Source organism: Neopelma chrysocephalum, unplaced genomic scaffold, assembly GCF_003984885.1.
Source record: "Neopelma chrysocephalum unplaced genomic scaffold, ASM398488v2 Primary Assembly neopelma1_98, whole genome shotgun sequence".
Classification (NCBI taxonomy): domain Eukaryota; kingdom Metazoa; phylum Chordata; class Aves; order Passeriformes; family Pipridae; genus Neopelma; species Neopelma chrysocephalum.
Genome location: NW_020897761.1, coordinates 5,861,206 through 5,884,509, shown reverse-complemented (window position 1 = coordinate 5,884,509; position 23,304 = coordinate 5,861,206). Strand labels below are relative to the sequence as shown.

Genomic DNA, 23,304 nt, shown 5'->3' with positions numbered 1-23,304 from the left:
CACTGATCCCAGCATTTTACAGGACCTGGGACACTACATTGCAGCTCTCTAAAGAAACAGCAATCACAGAAGCTGTGCTTAAGAGCTCTGTGCTCAAGAAGCAAGGGAAGATGCATTGACTGTAACAATAGCAGTGATAATCCGAGTCCTGAATTGGACTACCTGTTGGTGACCTACAGAAATCTTTGCATCACAGCAGGAAGCTCAGAGCTGGATTCTCAGCAGGGCACATAATAATGTGATACACTCCAGGCTAGCATACTTAAGCTGATACTGTGTGAGCCACACCAGCTTTTAACTAGCTTTACCTTCTACACAGAAATCCAATTGAACAGAAAATAGAAGGCTCACTCTTCAATCCATGCATGCCCCTTATTAAATGTGGTATTTAAACCACATTTAGGAAATAAATTCTTGTTTATCACTTAGCCCCGATGCAGCAAAATCTGAATCTAAAAAACTGCACTATGTTAAGAGTCTGCATGACTTCATTCTAGGAAAGGAATGCTACAACTGAAGAGTTTAGGTGAAGACCTAATCTGGGAAAGCAAATCAAAATAGGCTGCAAAAAATGTAGTAATGTTTACATTTACTAGAAGTGGGGCATTAGATGATTAGTGTGAAAGTTAGTCTAGATAAAAGTGGATCTTTAAGGCCAGATCTAAAAGCATTATTCACTGTCTGTGATGATTCACTATCAATCAAATCCTATTGGCATTATGTGCTTCATCAGTCATGTACGGAATTACAATACTTTCTAGAGTGTCTCCCACTTTTAGGTATTGCCCACAAATCTCAATCATGGGAATAATTCAACTTCCCCGTGTTTTCGTACAGGGCCTGTGCCACCTGTTCTGTACAACAACCCCCAAGTGACTGAATGCAGAAATTGACCGAACGCTTCCTATACTGCACCCGGGATTCCAGAACAGTTGGCACTAACCAGGTGTGCCCGACTAAAGGTGAGCAAGAGACAGACCCAGCTGTGCTCAGATGAGCCACCAGCAGGAACACTGGGGGCTGCACACAGGCCACCTAAGGCTACCCAAGGTAAAACACCCCAATTTTTCCAATTTCGGGGCCTACAGAAAAGTGCCCCCGAGGAAGCCCCAGGTGATAGAAAAGGAGGCAGCTCGTGGGGCGAGGCGGCTCCCCCAGCCAAGTGCCGCTCGGCACGGTCCCGTGTGCCTGGCGGTGGCACAGCCCTTTGTTGTCGCCGCGGCGGCGCGTTCGCTGCCTGCCTGGCTGGGTGGGTGGGTGCGGGTGGGCGGTCGCGCCGCCGCCGAGGCCGCCGCCCGAGTCCCCCTGGGGCGGGACTTCGCTCCCGGGGGCCGTGAGGCTTCCCCCGAGCGACCGGGGACAGCGGGGACAGCCCTCCCGCCGCCTTTGTGCGCGCTCGCCGCGGGGACCGCCCGCCCCGCGCCGCTCCCGCCGCGCCGGGCTCTGCCCGCACCCGCCTGGGCGGGTTCCCGCCGCTCCTCCGGCCGCCGGGGGTCCTGCTTCGTCCCTCCCTTCCCGGGCAGGATGGTGGACCTGGACAGCGAGGTGCCCCCGCTGCCCCCGCGGTACCGCTTTCGGGACTTGCTGCTGGGCGACCAGGGCTGGCAGAGCGACGACAGGTGAGCGCGGGGTCCGCGGCGGGCGGGCAGCGCTCCGGGAGGGCGCGGGAGCGCAGCCCCGCTGGGAAACTTTCCTGGGAAAGGGGTGCGGGGGCCGCCGAGGGGCTGCGGAGCCGCGCCCCGCCCGCAGCCGGGGGCGAGTCGGGCCGGTGCCACTCAGGAGGGCGCGGGGCATCCCGCACCCTCCGGGGCACCCCCGCCGCTGAGCAAGGGCAGAACCTTTCCCTGCCCTACGGTACGGGAGGAGGAGGAGAAGGACAGGTACGGTCCTGTCTCCGTATGGGAACATTCACTGAGGGAAAGTCCTAAACAAAACATGCTTTTCCCGTTTGCCGAAAGGCTAATTGCAGGTGTCACTGGATGTTTTTACTGTCCAATATCCAGGCTTCTTTACATGCAGTTTCTTTTCATGCTGGGATCCTGGGCTTGGATGCAACTACCGTTATTTTATTTCTTTATGAATTATTTCAAGGACTGTCAAGCATCTTTAATTACAAACCGCTATAAAAAGGTATTTGTTTGTCTCACATGAAATAGTGTCTTTAAAAATAAAATAACTCCTTGTATTAAAACAAACAAACCAACCAGGAACGTGTGTTGAATTTCAAAATGCTAAATGAGCAGCATTTGTGAACACCAACAACATCGTGCCACTCTGACCATACAACCTCTTCTGTCAATAGACCATTACACTTGAAAAATTTTGTGTCATACCTACTTTGTAGTGACAATTTTTTGTGGTCAAATGACAGAGGAGCAAAATGTAACAACATATTGGATCGATTTTAATTCAGTATATTTACATTGTCAGAATATGTCTTTAACATGGCAGTGAGAAACTTTGATTTATGCTGGTCTACATAATTTAGATTTTACCTACTTTCCTAAAGAAAGATGGATTCTTATTGATTGATAATCGCAAGATCATGCAGATATATAACTAATTATTACTTTTGTTTAGGAGAATATTCTATGCATTGAAGCAATTAAACAAATGATGTTTATCCAGACAGTTATGAAATGGTGAATGACATCTTAATATAGTCACAAAAAATGAATGCTGTTGGTTGGAAATGACAGCATTATAACTACATTATGGACAGTTAAGGAGTATGTTTATCAAAGCAAGGGTTACTGTTAAAAAAAATTAAACTATGAGTATATTCTGTATTCATTACTTCTGATCACAGTATTCTTTGAGATTTTAGAAAATGTAGATCTTAGCATCTTATACCTGCATTTTATTTTCTACTGGAACAGGAAAAAAACCCACCGCCTTTCTTATTTTACAACTTTATTTATTTGAGTTTTGATGGCTAAAATTAACAAAATATTCTTGGTATACCTTTTGGACCACTCTGGTCTAAACACTTTTTCCAGCTCTAGTTTAAACTTCTGTCAAGCACTTCCCTGATGCCAGTTGTTTGACTTGAACTTTATAAAGTTATCTTCTATGGAAGAAGCATGATCTGGTCTCAAACAGGAAATTGTGTATTATGAGCAACTGCACAACCCATACCATCCATTTAGCTATAGAAATGTCTATTTCAAGTCTATGTGCACTTAACTAAATGAAAATAAACAATCCTTAAAAAATATTGATACCAAAATTATAGCGCAATAGTCTTCCAGAACATGGTTACCATCTGAAAATTGCAACAAAGGACTAGTGGAAAATTAATAGTTACTTTTAAGTACTTCATTAATATTCCAACAAGCATTACAAGAAAGATCTCTGGCACATCTGAAATACAAAAATGTAAATGGTTTTCTAGATCTTTATGCATTGTCCTGTGCTGAGGCTGGGCACAGCTGCACTGTGGCAGGAAGGCAGTGGTTTCCCTACAATACAAGCAAGACTTGGCTTTCCAAGAGGCTGTGGTAGCATCGCTCTCTCCTCTAGCTCTGCAAGTCACCATAGCAGTCTTTCTTGATACTTGCTTTCCAGTAATTGAACAAGGTCCATTCTCAAAAAAATCTTGAGTATCATCTTTTGTTTGTCTCTTACAAAAGGGCCCTGTCCGGATTCTTACTTTTCTGAACTGGAGGATATTACATGCAATACTGAAATATTCATCCATTCCTATGTTGCTGGTATATTGCTACTATCCATTATGGGAAAAGCATACATGTTCTGCATAAAAATATTGTCAAATTGAATATTTAGCATAGTAGACATACTTTCAGGAAATACTGAATGAGAAAGACTACAGACTTATGGGGAACCTCAGATCAGCTGCCTATTAGTTTGTAATGGTTAGTAGTATAAAAATGTATCTTAATTTTTTTGCTTTATTGTCTTTTCTTTGCACTCTTATGTAATTGTTTGTGTTTGGTTTTGGTGAAGCATGTATTTCTATTACACACTAATTAGAACAGAATACAAGATATTGCGAAAGGTATTGCTTGTAACCCCTTCAGTTGAATGGTCATTAACTATGAATGGAATATCTGAATACTGAAATACAGCTGAAGTAGTTATAGTATGGCTGCACAATGGCCAATGATCAAGACAGTTCATTTTAGCTATGGGCCCTTGGCTGAGATGCTGGAAATAATTTTCTGCCTATTTCCACTTCACTGCAACTTCTTAATTCCACTTGCTCTCAACTTTGTCAGTCTGATTTATATTAAGGGTTTTCCATCTGTGGTCTGTGAACTTCAGGTCTGTTACCAGCTGAATTCTGTGTCTTCTTTTGTAGTCCTATTCCCTTTTTGATCTTCCCAGTCTGTTCATCCTTGAAGTCTCTCTTTTCTTCTTCCATTCTGCCCTTTCTGGAAAGATGCTTGCTTTATCCTGACTGGGAGGCATATGGTCCACCTGTGTTTTCAGATGCTTGTTGATTCTTCAAAGTGGAGAGGAAGATGGAATTATGCCACACACCACTCAGGATTCTGTGTCACCAAATCACAGCATAGTTCACCTTATATGTCATATGATAGTATTTAATAATAAATATGATTGACAAGACCTCTCCTCTTTATGCTGAAAGATCTATTTCTGACATAATCATAGTTCAGTTTTGAAACCCTACTGGTCATGTTTCTTTAGGATGAGAGTTTGATCAGCTATTTCTTTCAAATATTCCTGTTCATTTATAAAATGCACACGTGCTAAAATCCTCAGCTGAATGTAACAGGGCTCTCATTCAAGAAATCTGTTCTTAGATCTGTATCTGTTTGGATACAGATTTCTAATTATAATTTTCTTTTTCTTGAGGACTTCTCCTACAGAGTAGCCTCACTAAGGATTTTCTTTTTTTGATGTCTAGCTCATGGTCCAATTCTTACCTATATTTCTCCAATACAGTAACATCCATCTCACTGCTTTTGCATTTCTGTTCCTTCCCCCCCAAAAAAAATTCTGCTTTCATAGCTTAGATTCATAACCAGCCTTGCAGTTGGCTTCAGTAACAGATGGGTTCTGGGCTGTCATATTCCACAAACCACCAAATTGGATAGTATATTATTTTTCATAAAAGAAGTTTCTGTGTGCAGAAGAACATGGTGAATCTTTGGCAAATGATTTACTTCAGAAAGAAAGCTACTTTGAATAATTTATTGGCATTTTTGAATTTGCTGAGTGATTTTTCCTGAAAATAAAAGGATGTTAAAACCAGTTTTGATCTTTTGAAAGGCTAGATTTTTCAAAAGACCTGGTTCCCTTTGAAAACTGTGGAGATAAAGCTGGTTGCTTACACTACACACATTTTATATGGAAAACACTTCTACAGGACAGCTTGTAAAAATCAGCCCAGCTAGAGCGTGTGTGTGTCAAGTGAGTGAATTCTGTGGCAAGTAGGGAATGTATCAGGTTTCTTCTGGTAATAGAACTATCCCAGTCACTGGACTGAGAGTAGAGAGAAGACTGAGTCATTGACTTTTTCACTAGTTTTGTAAATATCGCTAATTTCCCTTTGTGAATCTTACATTTTTCTTTCATTATTGAAAGTATCTGAAAATGAAACAGACCGCTTTGATTTGCTGTATATTCTGAGATGTTTCTTGACCATCATAATGAAATTTTTCTTTCAGTTTGGCTGCTGGGGAAGGGAGGAGAAAAAAAAGTGGGAACTCAGTGATTAACGCAAGTTTTTCACCTGTTAATTCAGTCAGGTTTGGCTAACTTGTGATTGTAACAGTAAACTAGGAAATGAAATGTTTCATAAACACCTGTTCACCAGTCCTTAGTCTTACCAGCTGTGTTAAAGAGCAACACAAAATTAGAAAATATCCTACCTGGTGAAGCTGTGACATGTTCAAACCTGGTAAATAATTTGCTTCAGAGGAGGGGAGAAAAGAGGATGTTTGTCTTAGGTGCCCATGTAAGTTTTGGAAAGATACAATGAAGAGGTTTTTACATACATAGATAGATAAGGTGTGTCAAAATAGCCAAACCACAGGACATTATAGGTGTAAAGTATTCTAAGTTAAAAATAAAAAAGCATTTACATGCTGTCCATATCACTGCCTCTTTTAGTAAGATCTTTAGTATCTTGCAGAATGCAATTTACCTCACATTTATTAAATCATTTATGTACAGACGTTTAGTCTTTTCTTTAGAAGCTTCTAAAGACATAAAAATTGCATTTGTTTTAGTGGATTCTGGCAAGCCAGGAATGTTTTCCACCATTGAAGCATGACTGCTTATTCTAGTGAACTGTTCAAATTTTCCTTTGTGTGCTCTGGCCAGAGCCAGCAGCCAAAAATGCCTTGAACTGTGCAGTGCCTAGGATTGGTTTGGCAGCTTGGGTGTCCAAGGAAACAACACAAGCAGATAAGTTGTGGGTAGTCCAACCCCCACCTTCAAAGCATCAGATTTCATAACTTTTCTATATGCTGTTGCAAGATATGTTTACAATTTCAGTCATGGAACAAAAATTTACATTTTCCAATTCTGTAATGTTTTTTCTATTCTGTAAATATGTAACAAGAACATTAACTGGAACTGGAAATACATTTCAAATCCTGCTCCTGTATTGAGATGAAAATTTGAGTCATTTTGCTACAGTATATACTTTAATTATAAAACTAGAGAGCTAAATTTTACCTTTGTGCAAGAACTGTTCTTACACTGAGTACTTATAGGATTAAATTAAAATCAGCTTTCCATTCTGGTGTGCTTACTGCATAAATGAACATTACCACCTATCTGGAAAGGAAAGAGATTCAGATAATAGAACACCTCCACACATCACTTGGACAATTGTACACTGCTGGCTGTCATATTGACTAGTGACTCTCAAGGAACAACTCCTGACTGTAAATCTCAAAAGGCACTTTAACAGTCATTTGTCACACTGTGAATTAGTGAGTAAAGCCCTCTCTTTGCCCTTCCTTTTGGAAATCACCTGAGATTGTTGAACTAAAAGGGGATAAAAAGCCCACACATTTCTCATTCAAGTGATTTAAAATAACTGAGTCTAGATTCAACTTGTATAAAAATTCTATCATAATTTCCTCAAAAGAAAATTCTATTATGGTTTCTTCAAAATAATCCTCCTCTTTCCTTCAAAAATACTTTAGTCAAATTGGCCTTCTCATTTTAGAAAACATTAACTTTTATGAATTCTTTCATTTAACAGAGGCCAGAAATAAAAGGGCTTGAGCAGATATTGTCAAATTTATCTTGATTTCTCCTTGTAAGTAAATTTTCAAAATACATAAAGTGATCAAGAAGCCTAAATTCTATTGTAAAAGCTTGGGTTTTTTTTCTTTTCTAATTGTTCAAGATCTTAACAAGTCTAATTCACTAAGAGAACAAGGGCTTTCGTATCTGCAGTGAGACTCTGCACAGTAATAGTTGAAAAGTTTGAGTTGCCCTAAACCCTGAAGAGAATTGCTGCATGTACAGGCCAAGCCATTTCTCACTCCTTAAAAAAATGATTCAAGAGAAATATTGGCATTTGTAAAAGTGCTGCATCTCCACACCAAGAGGCCTGAGTTTACACTCTTGTGGCAGGTTTAGGTGCCGTCCCACATAAGTAAACTGTTAATATATCTCCATACTCACCTTCCTTCTAAATTTATCTTAAGACTTGATCCCTATTATAGATAAAAGAGGGAATCAACTCACTTGTGTGGAAGGAAGAGGAAGTAATGCTTTGTAGAAGGCAGTTCCATCAGCCTCACGCAAATTTCTGTTTTACCATCATTTTTGCAGCAACAATGGAGGCAAAAATGCATTGTTTCTATATTCTACTTAAACTAGCACACACCGGAATTAGGGATGGACATGCAAAGAGAAGAGTAATGTTTCACTGCTGGTATAACTGGATCTGTCCAAGGAAGACTGTGGTAGTGTGCCCCAACAAAAGTTTTATATGGCAGAAAGAGTTTAATAACCTCATCTTAAAAACTCCCAGAAACCAAGTAGTCTTCCTCCTCTGGGACAACATGATGCACAGTTTGTAAACGTGCTTGGTACTTCAATCATTACTTAATTATACATTTATTGCCAAAGCACTTATTTTTCCATCTACAACTTGACACATACTACTGTACATCTGGCAGACACTATAATACCCCATGGGAAACTGAAGCAGTTCTTTCCCAAATGGTTTCTCTCTTAATTTTTTTATTATTATTCTATCACAGTCAGTGATTATGACTATTTATTTTATAGTAGTAAACTCTATGCTGCCCTGTATGTTACTCTCAGAATGACACTTAATAACAAATGATAACATTGATTCATATTGTCTCCCTTTTATCCTTTAAGAAGGAAATAGATCACTTGGAGCATGAGAAATGTCCGCACTTTCCTCTGTAAAAAGGGTAAAGTTGTAAAATAAATCTGCCAACCATTCCAGCACTATACATTCAGTTTCTAGACTTCACAATTAAAGGTGATCTTTAGTACTGAATTCTGATGCTTACAGTATGGCCAAATGCTTATACTAATCCACTAAATTCTTTAAAAGTGGATTCTTCATTTTTTTTTCAAGTAAATGAGCAAGTTAAGTCCTTCCTGGAGGCCTCCACTCCATGGTCCCGTAATCTGTCATTGGAGAGAACGTCATTCAAAAGATGTAAATGTTCTGCAGCACAGATTTGGTACAGAATGCCTTAAAACAGCTGTTAAAGATTTCAGCCTCCCCCATGCAATCATCTGCTAATTATGTTAGCAGTCAACTTCCTGGTGGGAAGTAGCAATAAAACAGAAACAGTCATTAGGAGACAAAACCCAGTGTTTATACTCACAGATAAAAACAGTGATATTATTATTTACTCAGAAGTATCTCGAGGGACAAATCCTGCCTCCACTTACGGAGATATCTGTTGGGAAGTGCTGTACTTCTGTGGTGGAAAGCAGGTTGCTAAGTCTGACATCTTTGTGCCTGACTTGCCAAGTACCAAGCTATGGAAGATGTCGAAGGCAGACATTAGGTTAAAATCAGTGGAAGTTGTCTACTGAGCTAGCAAAAAGGATGAAGCTTTTCCCATCCCTCTGCCTGGGTCTTACAAGTCTCCTGCTACCTTTAGCCATTAATAACTGCATATCTAACAGGGAGCACAAGGATCATGTGCCTAGCAGGGGTAGTGACACAATTCGAGCAACAATCCTCACTATGGATTAGCTCTGCCAGGAAAGCCCAGCCCTGCTTCCTAGCTTCTGTACCCTGAGTCAAACCCCTTTGGCTTTTTGCACAGAAAAGAGTTTGCCCTTTAGTTTTTTATGATGTTAAAGTTATAAGCATTTACTGTATTTGTAGCCTAAAGTTACAGAGTTCCTTCACAGTATAGTGATTGAATATAGTGATATTCAATAAGAAGTAAACATTATGAAATAGCCTCACTCTTCTATTGTTCTAAATGACCAAAAACTTCTAGAGATTTTATGTTTTTCTCACTTTGTTTTCTCTTCCCTTTGAGACAAAACCAGTGTTACCAAACCAAATCTTAAATACAGATGGGAAAAAAACAACAAGCTGCACTGCAAATGGAAAACTGGGATTATATTTGTTCCTTATGAATAACACCTGTTAATACACAACATTCCCTGACCCTGGAAGTGGATTTAGTTTCTCATCTTCACACCAAATTCAAAAGAAGCTAAGGGCACTGGTCACTTATCACTATGGCCTTGTGGTTCTCACCATTGAGCACAGACAGCTATAACAGAGGGACTAAAGGCTAAGCTCTATATTTAGCTGAATGTACCCTTTGGAAAAGTGAGTAAGCTATATTTTCACTTTGTACAACAATCTAGCATTTGTTCATTGTTCAGAGGGGTTTAATCAGTTAAACAAATATATTTTGGAAAGGCATTATTGTAGATATTGTCCAGTTTTTAATTACTCTTTTGTTTTCTCAGTAGTAATTCAAATACGAACACAAAAAGTGGAACAAACTATTCTGTAATGTGCAAATGTTGATTAGTCAAGACTATCAAAATCTAAGTAGATTTTTCACCCACCTAAGAGTATCATAAAAATGAAGCTTATCTCACAAGAGTAGTTCCAGATGCCATCTATCTCATTGACACTGAGGAATTCATTTACAAACTGTATTCAGTGACCCACATGATCATTTATTTTTGTACTGAGACCGACCGCAGATTGCATGAAAATTACAATTTAGCTAAAATGATACAAACAACATTCAAAATGCACTGAATTAATTTTAAAGTCTTGATTAGTTTTTGCTTCCCATTTTTCCTATTTTTTGTCAGTTCACAGATCACAGTCTGAGTCCAGCAAAAAACCCCAACAAAGTAAGTTAAATTTGTACTGACATTATTAATCCATTTAATACAATTAATTGTGGCAGTTACTGTTTGTGACTAGCTGGTGAGTCAGAATGTTGGGATTCTAGTGTGGTGTTGGCAGAGCGGTGTGTGTGGTAGGAAGAACAAGGCTGGCTACTCGAAATGTTTCAGAGTACAGAGGAAGTACCTCTGAGGGTGTAAGAGAGAGGAAAATTTCAGGGGCCTCTAAAAGGCTATCTTTGGGAATACACCTTGAGCTAGTCTGAGACCATTGTGCAAGACCTCAAGTTTTGCTCTTAATTTCAGATCAAAATGAGCTGTTAGAAGATCACCATTATCAAAATTATGAGGTGAATGTCTTCTTCCAAGGCAGAGATGAAGGGGCCGTCAAGTCCTGTAGCAACCTGCTGCTACTTGACTTTAGGCTAAGATGAACTGAGCATTTAGAACTGTTTTTCCTTTCTAAGGTGGCAGAGCCACTTTACAGTGATAGATATGGCCATATGGAAAGAAGGAAGAGCTAGAAATACTACTGTGCCTTCTTCTATCACCCTAGACGTTTGACAATTGGTTATCAGACCTCCTGACATCAATACAGCCAGTGCAGTCCATAAACAGTGCAGTCCTCCTTGTTGTATCCATATATTCCACCTAAATGTAATCAGCATTAAGATCTATATAAGACTTGAAAACAAGATGGCAGAACAATACTGGTCCTAAACCCACCTCACCAGTACAGTTAGATAAGGAGATCTTAAATAACCTGACTCTCACAAAAGCCAGCAAACCCTGAAATTTCTGCACTCATCTGGGAAGTCCTATTTAAGAGGAAAAAGTAGTGTTTACATTGACTAGGCCAGTTTGATTTTCCAAATGTACACAGGACACATTTTGAAAGTTTGAAGTTATGATTCCAGAAAATTAAATACTGGGCAAACTATTCTACCAGCCATATAACTATGAGCAGCATTTTACTTCAGAGAGTACTAAGTGTTATTTAATATGAATAAAGATGATAGAATTAAACTTTTAAAATATTGTGAAACTTGATATTTTAAATTTTTCTTACTCTAATGAAGAGATAATTAAAACCATGCCTTATGATTAATCAGGAAGTGTAATAGCTCACTCTGAGTAAGGAGACTGAGATTTATATGAAGTCAGTAATTATATGTACCCTGTTAGCTGTGGAGAGAACAGTATCAGACAGGTGACATTTTAGAGATAATAATGACTTTTAAAACACTTATTCAATTATGTGTTCAAAGTTCTTGAATCATTGCCACTCCTTAATGAGACATTTAGAATTAGTATTAAAATTTTGTAATTCTTTTTCATGTAAAACAATAATCATATACTGTGGTTGTGCTGTGCATCAAGATGCATTTGAAAGGAAGAAATCAATTCCACAGCACTGTTAGGTATATTACACTGTATACATATGTTAAGCTGTAAGTATTACCTCAGAAATCCTACATATTTTATCCTCCATCTGGATGTCAACACTGGAGCCAAAGCGGCTTTAAATACTAGAGAATGAAGACAGATATGTATCAAGGTGCAATTCTTTTGGAAGGAGTCATCAGCAGGAAATGTCATCAACACTCCTCTGTTGATTTGGTAGAGTAAATGGAGTCTCCAACGTTTCCTCTGTGGGAAGCGTCAGGCGAGACACCTACTCTCAACTATTGGGCTTTTGTTTTATGTCTTTTTCTGAGTCTCTGCCTAAATGCTTCTCTTTGTATTTATCAGTTAAATACTCACCTTTTGTGTAAGTGCTAAACATGTGATTGTGGGAGACTGAAAGCGTGTACAGCTCTCGTAATTTCAGGGAAATTGTTATGATTTGATATTCAGCTTTATATTACTGCCCAGAGTTGTTGGCATTCTAATGGCAGCTTCTGGGGCATTGTCTAAATGTTTCCAGATTGCAAGTGTGGACTGTCTGAACAAGTAACTTTAAAAAGACACTCCTTTTTATAAAGTTACCCTGATCCTGGGCATGTGTAAAAAGCATATGCAGTATAATTTTTTTCTTTTTCACTTTTTAACACTTCAGCTATAAATGTACTCTCAGATATGTTCTTTCTAGGCCTGTTAAGGTATCTGTGGGAAGTTCCTGACAAATTTAATTTGACTTTTGACTACTTTTTTCCTTTAAGGTCAGGCATGGTTCCTATAATTCCTTGCCCTGTAATAAACAAATATTGTTAATATAAGTAAAGCTGTAGATAGGTGGGGAATTGAGCAAAGTGCAGTAAAAAAAAAAAGGACTTAAACTTTTAAACTAATTTCATTTATTGGTTGGGATGCCATATTCGTGCTTCCTAACTAATTTAATATTACTTCTATCAGTAGAAGAAAGAATGTAGCTTGCAGAAGAAATAAATGCACAAGAAAAATTTATTTTAAATTGTCTGATGTAATGTCACTCCATGCTTTAGCACGTTTTGTGACAATGATCATTACGTATTTTTTGGAATACAGTCCAAAAGATAATGGCGTAGTATTTTTAGTCACTAAAAATTCTAAAAATAGTAAATATAGTATCATTACCTTTAAGAGTGCTATTATTAACTAGTGATATTTCTCCTTTGGGAATACTGCTGGCTATGATTAGAATCAAAAAAGAGTAATAAAAACTAAATTTCATTGTATATTGTTGTGGGTGTTTTTCCTCACAAATAGAGTGATATGAAGGTGAGGGAAAACCAGAATTAGAGAGATACTTATTTTAGATAAAAAGCACTATGCTCATTTGCTACACTATTTCATCAGTAAATTCCATAATGACTTGCAGTAACTCTGACAAGGCTGTTTTAATCCTTCCCTCAAAAGAAACTGAAGAAAGGCTAAATTATTATACCGAATAATGGTTTCATGAGAATTAGCACAAAGCTTGCTTTTAATTGAAAGTTTAATCTCTACAAACCTGAAAAACCTTTTCAGGTACCTTTCTGCTTCTCTGATCAAGTAAAGATTCACAGTCCAATAAGTTCTATATCAATTTTCATTTTAGGAAAAAAACGAAATTTCAGCATTAATCCCCTATTGGAAAACCTAATGTAGATATAACATGTAAAAGGCATTGTTCCTTAGAAATCAGCACAAATGGAAAAACCCAAAACAAATACCAGCTCTATTCCTTATTTGCCATGCTGCTCTCTTCTCCTAATTACTCCTTCACCTCCAACAGAGTGTAGTTGAAACTATATTGTGCAAGCAAAACACCAATGTTTTTTCCTGAGATTGCCATACCACCTAAGGTGGATTTGTACAAATTCTGATTTGTGCAGCAAGACTGTAGAATACTACATCAGTATTGTACATTATTGTTTTGGCCAGAGGTGTGTTCACTGTGTGTCATTAAGCAGTCATCAAAATACTGTAAAATCACTAAACCTGCACGAAGAAAGTCAGCCAAAAAGTGTTCTGACAGTTCTGGAGGATTGGGGCACATGTGCACATGAGCCACAACTTCTTTTTAAGTAACTTGCAGAGAGATTTTCATCTTTTCACATTGAATATCACCTCCTTCTATAGAGTGGTCCTGTTTATTTCAATGGGAATGTTTATGGGTCTTAGACTGAGTACAAGAGGTTATTTTCCTTTGAAGAGAAAGCATACCAGGCAATACAGTGTCAAGACTTATGAGTAACTTAATTTATTGCACCTTGTTGCAGTGTAACTTATTAAGGCAGCAGATATAACTGCAGAGATTTTCAAATATATGGAAAATTCACAGCTAGCTTCAATTCCCTTTATCTCTGTAATAAGTATAGGCATAATAGGTAAAATATAAGCACAATCTAAACAAATTTCCTGTAAATTCATATGCTGATTTTTTCGTTATTAAATGTGAAATAATAGCTATTCCATTTTAAGTCTCAGTTTGATAAATAACATGTATGTCTACATTTTCATCCCCTACAAAGTTGGGCTTTACGTATTGTACAACTAATAATGACTGTTCCCCATTCTGTGCTACTCTGTATTGAGGTTCCTGGATCATTATGCCAGCAAACCCCTCTTATTCTGTGTATTTTAAATGGCAGTGCTACCAATGCATACTCTTAGTTCCTAAATAGAGTATTTCAGGTGACATTTTAGTGACCAGTGTTTGACAATCTGAAAATATTCTAGAAGATGGAGAAGTTCACAGTATCAGTCCAAATATTGAAAATAATATATTAATTTGTTGTTATTCGTTATTTTAAGTATGGAGATGCTTTGTGTGTTTCTGTAAATACAACTTCTCTACAAGTCCATTGCTAAACAAAAAGCAGATGCAAAAATCACAACTGCATATCACTGCACTTGGTTTTCTTGAAAATCTTAGCACCAGGTCCCATTTCAAGTACTCTTGCCCTTTTCTAGGAGATTGTAAACTGGCTAATATGGAGTATCAGGAGTCTGGGAAATTTAGTTAAATTATGAACCAAAGCATGTCCAGTATTTCTTTTAATTTCATTTATTTTATTTTGGAAAGTGCCCCAGGTTGAAGTTTACAGTGCCAAATAATAAACTGAAACATTTTTTTTTGTGTAAAGCTTTATATCAAAATGTAATTTATCAGAGATAAGCTAGCATTAGAGTAGGTGGCTAAGAGGAAGTTTTGATCTCATTAACCTTACAAGGAAAGCTCTCATAAATTACTACATCGTTCTATAGTCATATACAGAAGATCTAAAATTTACTCTGAAGTCTGAGTGAGAATTTGACAAGATATTACAAAGATAAGCATAAAAAAATAATATGTCAAGTTGATATTCAGAATAAAAAAAATTGTAGTCATATGTGTTTAAAGTTAATTCAGTAAATTCATTGAAAGTCTGGTGACTTTTAAAGGTATGATAGAGAAAAGCCAGAGTGGTATAGAAAATATCCCATTGGTATTTGATCATCTCACCCATTATATGGTAGCATAAGTTGGATTGCTGGATAAATGCTGAAATACTGACATCAATAGACTCCACAAATAGAGTAAGAATGCTATTTAACAGTATATTTGAATATATTTTAGATATACTTTTCCATTTCCAGTGGAGAAATAGTTCAGTGCAGTCAACTGCAATGAAGTTATTCTATTGGTAAACCATATTAATTTTCTTTTCAACTATGCAGAGTTGAAAACAATGAACAAAAAAAAGATTCTGAGAAAAACAGAACCAAAACCTCCAGGTAGACTAATTTATTTAAGCTCCGAGTCTAGACTGAATTGGCTACAGCTTTCTCATCAAATTTCCCCAAGCCAGTCATTATTCCATGGCTTTACTGATGATAAGAATCTGGACCATTTTGAAGACGAGACATTTTACACTCTGTCATTTTAACTGAGACTGTTTCAATCACATTAATGATTATGATGTATATTTCACAGCACTCGGAGGTATGAAAGTATGATTTTATCACTTTTACCTGTTTGTAGTTTTTGTGGTAACATTTCAGAGTTTAAGAGTAGAGTGCTGAAATAAGCAAGTGACCACAGAAAATATGAGAAGCCCAGGCTACAGCAGAGATTTGAATGAGGATCTCAAAGACCTGCAAGAGAAGGCCATGTTTTCTCTTACTACTTATCATTAGATGAGTACATTAGATGTTGGCATATTTAAAATGTAGGAAGCAGAATAACTGTAGTCTTTCTGCTCTTCCAGTGGAGGTGGTAAACCAGAAGTCCTAAGCTTTGAATTGTCTTTTAGGTAATTTCTCAAACTTCCAACTGTAACAGTGAGATTTCAGACCCTTCAGTTCAGTCACAGAGGTACAAGGGGGAGAAGGTGGATATATGCAGTTAGAGCTACTAGAAAGGGGGGAAAAAAAGGATTAAAGGCCTCGGAACTTTTGATTTTCCAAATCACACAGTCCTAGAAACTGTTCATACTTCTTTTCTCTTTCCCTATTAAAAATATATACCCTCCATTTTCAGTATAAAATAAAATCATAGAACAGAGTGAATGCAGTAGAATATTAGGAAACCTGAGCTTGGAAAGGTTCATTTCCTTCTAACAAAGAGATGAAGATTGAAAAGTGAGCACAAATCAAAGTTCATATATCTGCTCTTGCCTTACACGATATAAAGATGGATTCTTAGCCTATAGTGAGAGAAACTGCAAAAATCTCATTTAATGGAGCAGGATATATATCTGCATATGGGGAAGATGTATATGGGTCTTTTTACCTTCTCTGTGACCAGATGTACAGAAGTCAGAGTCTGATTAATAAATGTTGATGAACACATTTTTACCTAAACAATTAATATATTCACACCACAGAAAGAGAGGTGGAGTACATGAATTTATAGTTGCTTTCAGCTGCAACTAATTTGCAAAATATTTATTCACTTCTTTTAGTTATTATAGTGCTCTTTTTGTCTGGTTTCACGGCAAATAAAGAACAATTTTGCCTTACTTAGTCTACTTCTGCTTTATAGGTGCAACCGGCCTCTGCTTCAAAAAGAAGTAGTCTGGCTTATTCTATTAGAAGTCTCTCTGTTCTATCTGTATGTTCCTTTATGACAAAGGATTTTGTAATATATTATTTTTGAAGTTGTTATCTTCTTATTCAGTAGATTCTTTTCCTCTTTGACTTTCAAGCTGATTTATTATATTAAAAATGTGAAAAAATGTTATGTTTCTGTAGCCATAATAGTATTTTTTACAGTACATTCTTAAAAAAAAGTCTTCTGTGAGGATAGGTACTCACTTCACATTATATCATAACATGTTTATTTTACTTTTTGGGTTGTTTACTTCTTTATATGAGCATTGGATTTTTTTACCTTCGGTATCAATCTCCAGAGAACCTTTTCAAATGCCTTATAAAAATTTTAGTACATGATGTTCACTTCAGACTTCCCCCTTATCTATCTCTTCCAATTATCTCATAATGGAGCAGAGTGCTACAGCTCATAGTCTATTTATATCTGTCATTCGCTTCATTCTTAGGTTGTTCCCAGGCTAAATCCAACTTGTAGATTGTGGCATGGGTGCCATTTAATCTTTTTTCATCTTTTGCTGACGTGCTAACTAGTACTTTATTTTTATCATTCTTAATGTACATTATAAGAATATTTTAGTTTGCCTTTTGCCATGATTTTATTTACCTGCTATTTTTGACTTTACTCTTATCTGTAACACTGTGGTTACTAAATATGTCAATTCAGTATCTGGCATTGTAGCCTAGACTCTGTGCCTGGAAATGCCCTACCATTTTAGCAGTGTTAGGAGTAGGATGACTGGAATATGTAAAAATAAGCAGAATTAGTATATTATTGAATAACATTAACCATATATCTGAGACTATTATACCCATGCATGGTGTTCACATCCAATTAGAAATTGTGGGGACATACTTGTGCTAGGAACATGGCTGTATGCAATTCCACAGAAATTGAAATCACTCCACACTGAGCATTATCTCCTGTCCCTTTAAACTATTAAGGTGGTCTCCAATGTAAGTTACTATAGAATTGTATCCTTGAGAACCTTACATTTAATTTTGAAACAAGGCATTCTTAGGAGTTCAGAAAGAGAACAATGGAAGGAACAAAAGAGCTTTGGAAGGAAAGTGCTGTGATATTAAAAAAATCTAATTTTGAACTTCATAAATACTTGTCTCATATTTTTATTTCTAATTGTGTTTTGATGCAATCCAGAGACCTTGATTCTAGGTCAGGCCATTGTAGAAAAGCACTGTAGAGAAACAGAGCAGCATATGATTCCCCTTTCAAAAAGAACGTGGCAGAAGTCAAGCAACGTGCAGCAGGTAGATGGAGCACAGGACCAGGATATATACATCAAATAGGAATTGAACAATGAAGAATTCAGGGTACTGAGCTACCCTTAATCCTGAAGACATATACGAGACTGATACCTGAGAGACACTTTTAGAGTGTTTTGAGGTTTGTTTGATTTTTAGAGACATTTGAAGGCAGCAAACATGAAAACGGAAGAATGAATAAAGGAAAAATAGACAAGGTTACAGCAATAAATGGAACACAGCCTTCCTCTAGACAGAACAGTGGCTTCATGTGTAGATATTTGTTTGTGTGGTAGGGTAGGAGAGGGGATTCACCTACTGACTGTGGGTAGCTGCTACTTCTCCAGAATCAGTTTACCACAAAAACATGACCCGTAAAAGCCTCCTTTTGGGAATACTGTGTTTACGCATTTTCTGACTTGTATTTCTGCCTATGCCTATGTAAAAGGATCAATTTTGATTTTATAAACACTACGAATTGAAATAGGGATTTATAGTATGCTTTATTTTAGTAAGCTAGCAGTACATAATGCTGTTTCAGTTGATGGTGTAAATTTATACAGTTGAAATGTAATATTCTAACTTTCCCAACTGCTGTTGTTAAAAGGATGAAAGCTCTTACAATATCCTTTTTTTTTTTTTTTGCCAGCCATACTTGTCTTTGCTCAATTAGGTTTCTTTTAAAATTGAAGAGTGTCTGCACTGAGGCAGACTTAGTCTGTTACTTAGCAGATTGAACTGGTCTGTTTGGTCATTTATTTAGCAGACAGTGGTAAGTGATAAGACAAAATAATGTAAGAGCAGAGCAAGTAACACACTGTTGCTTATTTTAATATAGTTTCATTCTGGTATACCCCCTTTTCAGACATTTCCCTCCATCAACACTCATCCCGTTCCCATGCATATTTCCATATTATCTTAATTTTGTTCTTAGCATCAACATAGTTATTATTGAAACAAATAATCAGCATTTCCCCAATGATACCAAAGTGGTCCTGATGCTGTGTTCGGAAGTGCTAAAATGTGCTCTGGAACTTTTGTATTAGTTAACATTTACAAAATGTTATTAGACTGCCTAATATAGGTAGTGTCATTAAGGGAAGGTTGCAGAGAAACATCTGTAGCATCTTAGACAGAAGTAACTTATGTTTGTGAAATGGGCTTTGACTGGAGGATTATTAGCATGATCAAATAAACAAGTGATATATTCTGCATCACCTACCCATTTGGAAGCTCTAACATCCAAACAGAGATACAATTTTTTTTCATAATCCATCATTTTTTAAAAAGACTTGATTGAACATAGCCCCACATACCTGTATTCACATTTATGAATGCAATTCCATGAACAACACACTGTACAATCCTAGACCAGAGCTGTTGGTTGTCATTTCCCCACCCACCCTTTCTTACCAGTATTTTGTGTATCTAGGCTTCTAAAGAATTGGTACCTTAACTTTGTGGCAGCAAATTCATGCTGTCTTTTACACCAATACAATGAGATAGTTTTTAATCACTGTAAGTTGGTCAAACACTGCAGCTGCACTAAGGTCCTGCCTTCTCCACTATCCCAGAGCACTCACATCTGCTATGCCTTTTCATTAGGTATAATAATCACAGTGATAAAGATAAGTCTGATGAACCGAGTGATCCAATTGAAAAATCTCTCCTCAAAGGAAAGAATATAAATAGTCTTCAATTAGAAAAACATCCTAGTCAGACTAATCTAGAAGTCACCCCCTCATAAGGGTGATGTGAGCAGAGACACTCCCCTCCTCCTTGTACAGATGGCAGCTTCTTCCACTGGTCATAAACAATATCCTGACTTGACAGTGTATCTACTGCTGTCTGCCAACAGTCAGCACAACCCTATTTTACATGGTTGACAGATAAGTGATTTTGTGTTTCTGTCTAGTTTGTACACAAACCTGTATCAGTGGTTGATCTGGTAATAAGCAAATCTATTGGTCAGTACCGATATATTTAATGATAGTTGGCAAGCAATTGCGTTGTTGAGAGCAATGAACTATGTGTTCATATATAAACAACTATCTAGTTCCAAACATAAATCAAACAGCTATTGCATCTATAAACTAAAATCTGCCTATATGACTGTCCTGAAAGCCAGTAGTACGCTGATAAATACTAAACATGATTCAGTGAAGCCATGCAGCTGACTATTCCTTAATGATTTTGCTGCTTTTGCAGAGATCCCAAATCTAAAAGGCTCCATGCTGAACACACGTACATATTTTCCATGTTGTGTATACACTTGACTGCAAGTTTGTCAGTCAGACACCACAACATTAAAGAGTTCATCTGGTTCAAACTGAAACTCTTAGACCTGGAAGCACACTCTAGGCTCATGTCCTAAACACCTCTAAATGGCCAGGTCCGACAGCAACTCTTTCTGCAAAGTGTGAGTTAACAGTAATCTCAAACTACAGCCCCAAGCTTGGGTCTCTCCTCCTTTCAGGGCTGCTCCCCTCTCCTCTGCAGGTTGCAAAAGTAAGCAAACTAAGCTCCCCTCTGTTCCACCAGTGTGAGCCCACTGGCTTTGTGTTCTTGCTACTACTAACATTGGAAACCTGGGCAGCTGCTTTTATTGGCCACCCCTTACTCCAGCCTATGCTTAAGCTTCATTGTAGTGGTTGCTGTCTATGACTCCTTTGTAACAATTATTTCTGGTTTTTCTGGATTTGTTTGTTTTTTCTTTTAATTGTGAGGGGTTTGGTTTTGGTGGGTTGGTTTTTTGTTTTTGTTTGTTTGGGGTTTTTTTGTTGTTGTTTTTTTTTTTAAAGACACTACTGGAGAAATAATAAGTTTTATCATTTGGCCTTTGTGGATTACTACTACAATAGTGATTTGGACTGGCAGACTTTTATTTACAATCCATTGTACTATAAGGCACCTGGCAAATAACAGTTTTCAGGCAATTTCTGTGCAAGTGGAATAATTTTAACTTGTTAGTCCTATATAAATAAGCATACTTATGTTTACAGTGCTACCTAGATGTGTACAAGGATTTACCTTCCATGTAGCACAAGACTCAGCCAGCCTTCTTGGTGCTGTATAAACTGCTCTGAGTGAGTTTGCTGCACAGGGAGAGCAGCCTTGGCACTTATTCCACACTCATCATATCCTTCTCTGGAGGGGATTAGGAGGTGACAAAGCAAACTGTGGTGACAGCTGGGGGTGGCAAGAGGAAGTTGTGAGGATTAGGGCTGGAAGGAAAGGAGTAAGTGGCAAAGGCGGTAACAGAAAGCAAAATTGAGCTCTTTCCTTCCTTCACATCTCCTAAGCTGAAGAAACATTCTACGATTTTGCTGAAGGAAACAGCCAAGAGGTCAAATAATCAAAGAATCAAAGATGTGTCTCAGAGATGCCCATACAGACTGCAGATGATCTCACTGGAGACTAAAATTAGCAATAACTTCATTTTGGTGAAGTAAGGTCTAAATATTTGAAGGTTCAAGTGTCTCAAGAATTTCACAGCTTACTTTGCTGTGACTTGTTTCTGCAAATGTAATTCATACCTGGATTGCCTTTGCAGAATGGGCACATATGAGTTGTAGACTGAGTGCCAAACTTTCATTGACTGGAGATGAATTTTACCTGCAAGGCTTTTTCTGTAGTAGACATAACATTTTTTGAGGGACTTGTGCGATTCAAATTTTGAGGCATTATGTTAGTATCACATCACAGGAAATATAGAAGGCATGTTCTATTTTAATTAGGTCAAAAATCCCAAGTAGTACCAAAATTCAAATGAAAATAAAACTACACTTTGGGTTAATGAATGCATTTTCCTTGGAAAAAAATAAAAATATTTTCTACTTAAAGAACAGTAAAGGAAATATAAATATAATAAATCTTATCTAACAAAATTATCAGAGGGAAATGTGTTTTTGACATGACATGTTGACATTTCTATCTTAGAACTGAGAACATTGCACTTCTGAAACTTCTTTCCTTATGAAATGTTAATCAGTGAGTAAGACTCCATACAGCAATCATGTAAATTCATCTGTTTATACTGAATGCTATAATTTAAGACCACTTTTCATAAACTTCTATTTCTTTTCGGGTAGGTGCACCTAATGCTTCTCTATAGTTTACTATGTCATGGGTAAAAATGTAGATTAATTTACTGAATCCCGGTATTTCAGTTTGGAAAAAAAACACAACCCAAAACAAAGACCCTTAAACATTCTTTTTCTGACTTGATATAATTATGCTGTGCATTTTTTCAGGAAACACTGAATAAATTCTTGGCTATAATTGAAGTTTGCTATGTATAACTAGCATAATATAGTAAAAAAAGAATAAAAGCAGAAAAGTCATCAAAAAGAAGTAATAACAAAACAAGATGGTGACAATAAAAAGCTGTGGAATTATATTGGAGAAGAGTCAATATATATATATGCTTTACTGCATCTCACATTGACCTCCCAGTTTTATGTAAAATACATTGTATAATTGAAATACGAAAAAAATTACTTTCATTTTTGGAGAAAAATACTAATTAAATACTTAAAACAATAGAAAAATAATTAATTTGAATATTTTTACTATTTCATTATTTTACTCAGCACTAAGTGAATAGAATATTTCTAAGTGGGCTTTGGATCAAATGTACTAGAAAGCTGGCTCTGTGTTTCAGGTAACATATTAATAAGTCCTATTTAAAATTATATTTTACACTTGGTCATGTGATACTTAAAATGACAGATTGGGATTCACCCACAAAGGTTTTTTTCTTCCTTTTTTTATTTTTCTATCCATCTGTTCTTTTTTCCTTCTCCCTTCTGCTGCATTTTCAGAAAACTAAATCTTAATTTCTTATTTTTAAAGTAAAAATAAAACTGAGATTAGCTGTGTAATCTATGAGGATATTATGTATGGACAGCTCTCTACTGTCTGTTTTTGAAAAGATGAAATCTTGAAAAATAAGAAGTAAAAGATAACTTGCAGAAGAGCAGTAACAGAACAGCCAGTTACATTTGTCTTACAGATTAGAAATAGAGTTTAAGTGAACAGAGATTTGAATTTCTCTGATAATCAGAGACTAACTCGAGTCACTTGCAAAGGACCAAAACAGAGAATCATAGAATTAACCGGGTTGGAAAAGACCTCTAAGATCATCAAGTCCAACCCTTGATCCAACACCGCTGTGGTTACTAGACCGTGGCACCAAGTGCCACAAAAGAGAAGATT

At 37.1% G+C, this 23,304-nt stretch overlaps 1 protein-coding gene across 8 annotated transcripts in view; it reads left to right on the top strand.

Annotated features, from left to right (window-relative positions):
• The first annotated feature begins 1,473 nt into the window (after positions 1–1,473).
• Positions 1,474–23,304, top strand: part of KCNT2 (potassium sodium-activated channel subfamily T member 2) — a 118,861-nt gene continuing 97,030 nt past the window's right edge. For 7 of the 8 annotated variants that reach the window (XM_027694775.1, XM_027694772.1, XM_027694770.1 and 4 more), the window contains exon 1: positions 1,474–1,619. In XM_027694775.1, the coding sequence (XP_027550576.1) occupies positions 1,525–1,619 (95 nt within the window). In that variant the 5' untranslated portion in view covers positions 1,474–1,524. The remainder of the gene's footprint in view (positions 1,620–23,304) is intronic. The other variant, XM_027694774.1, reaches the window with a different exon arrangement.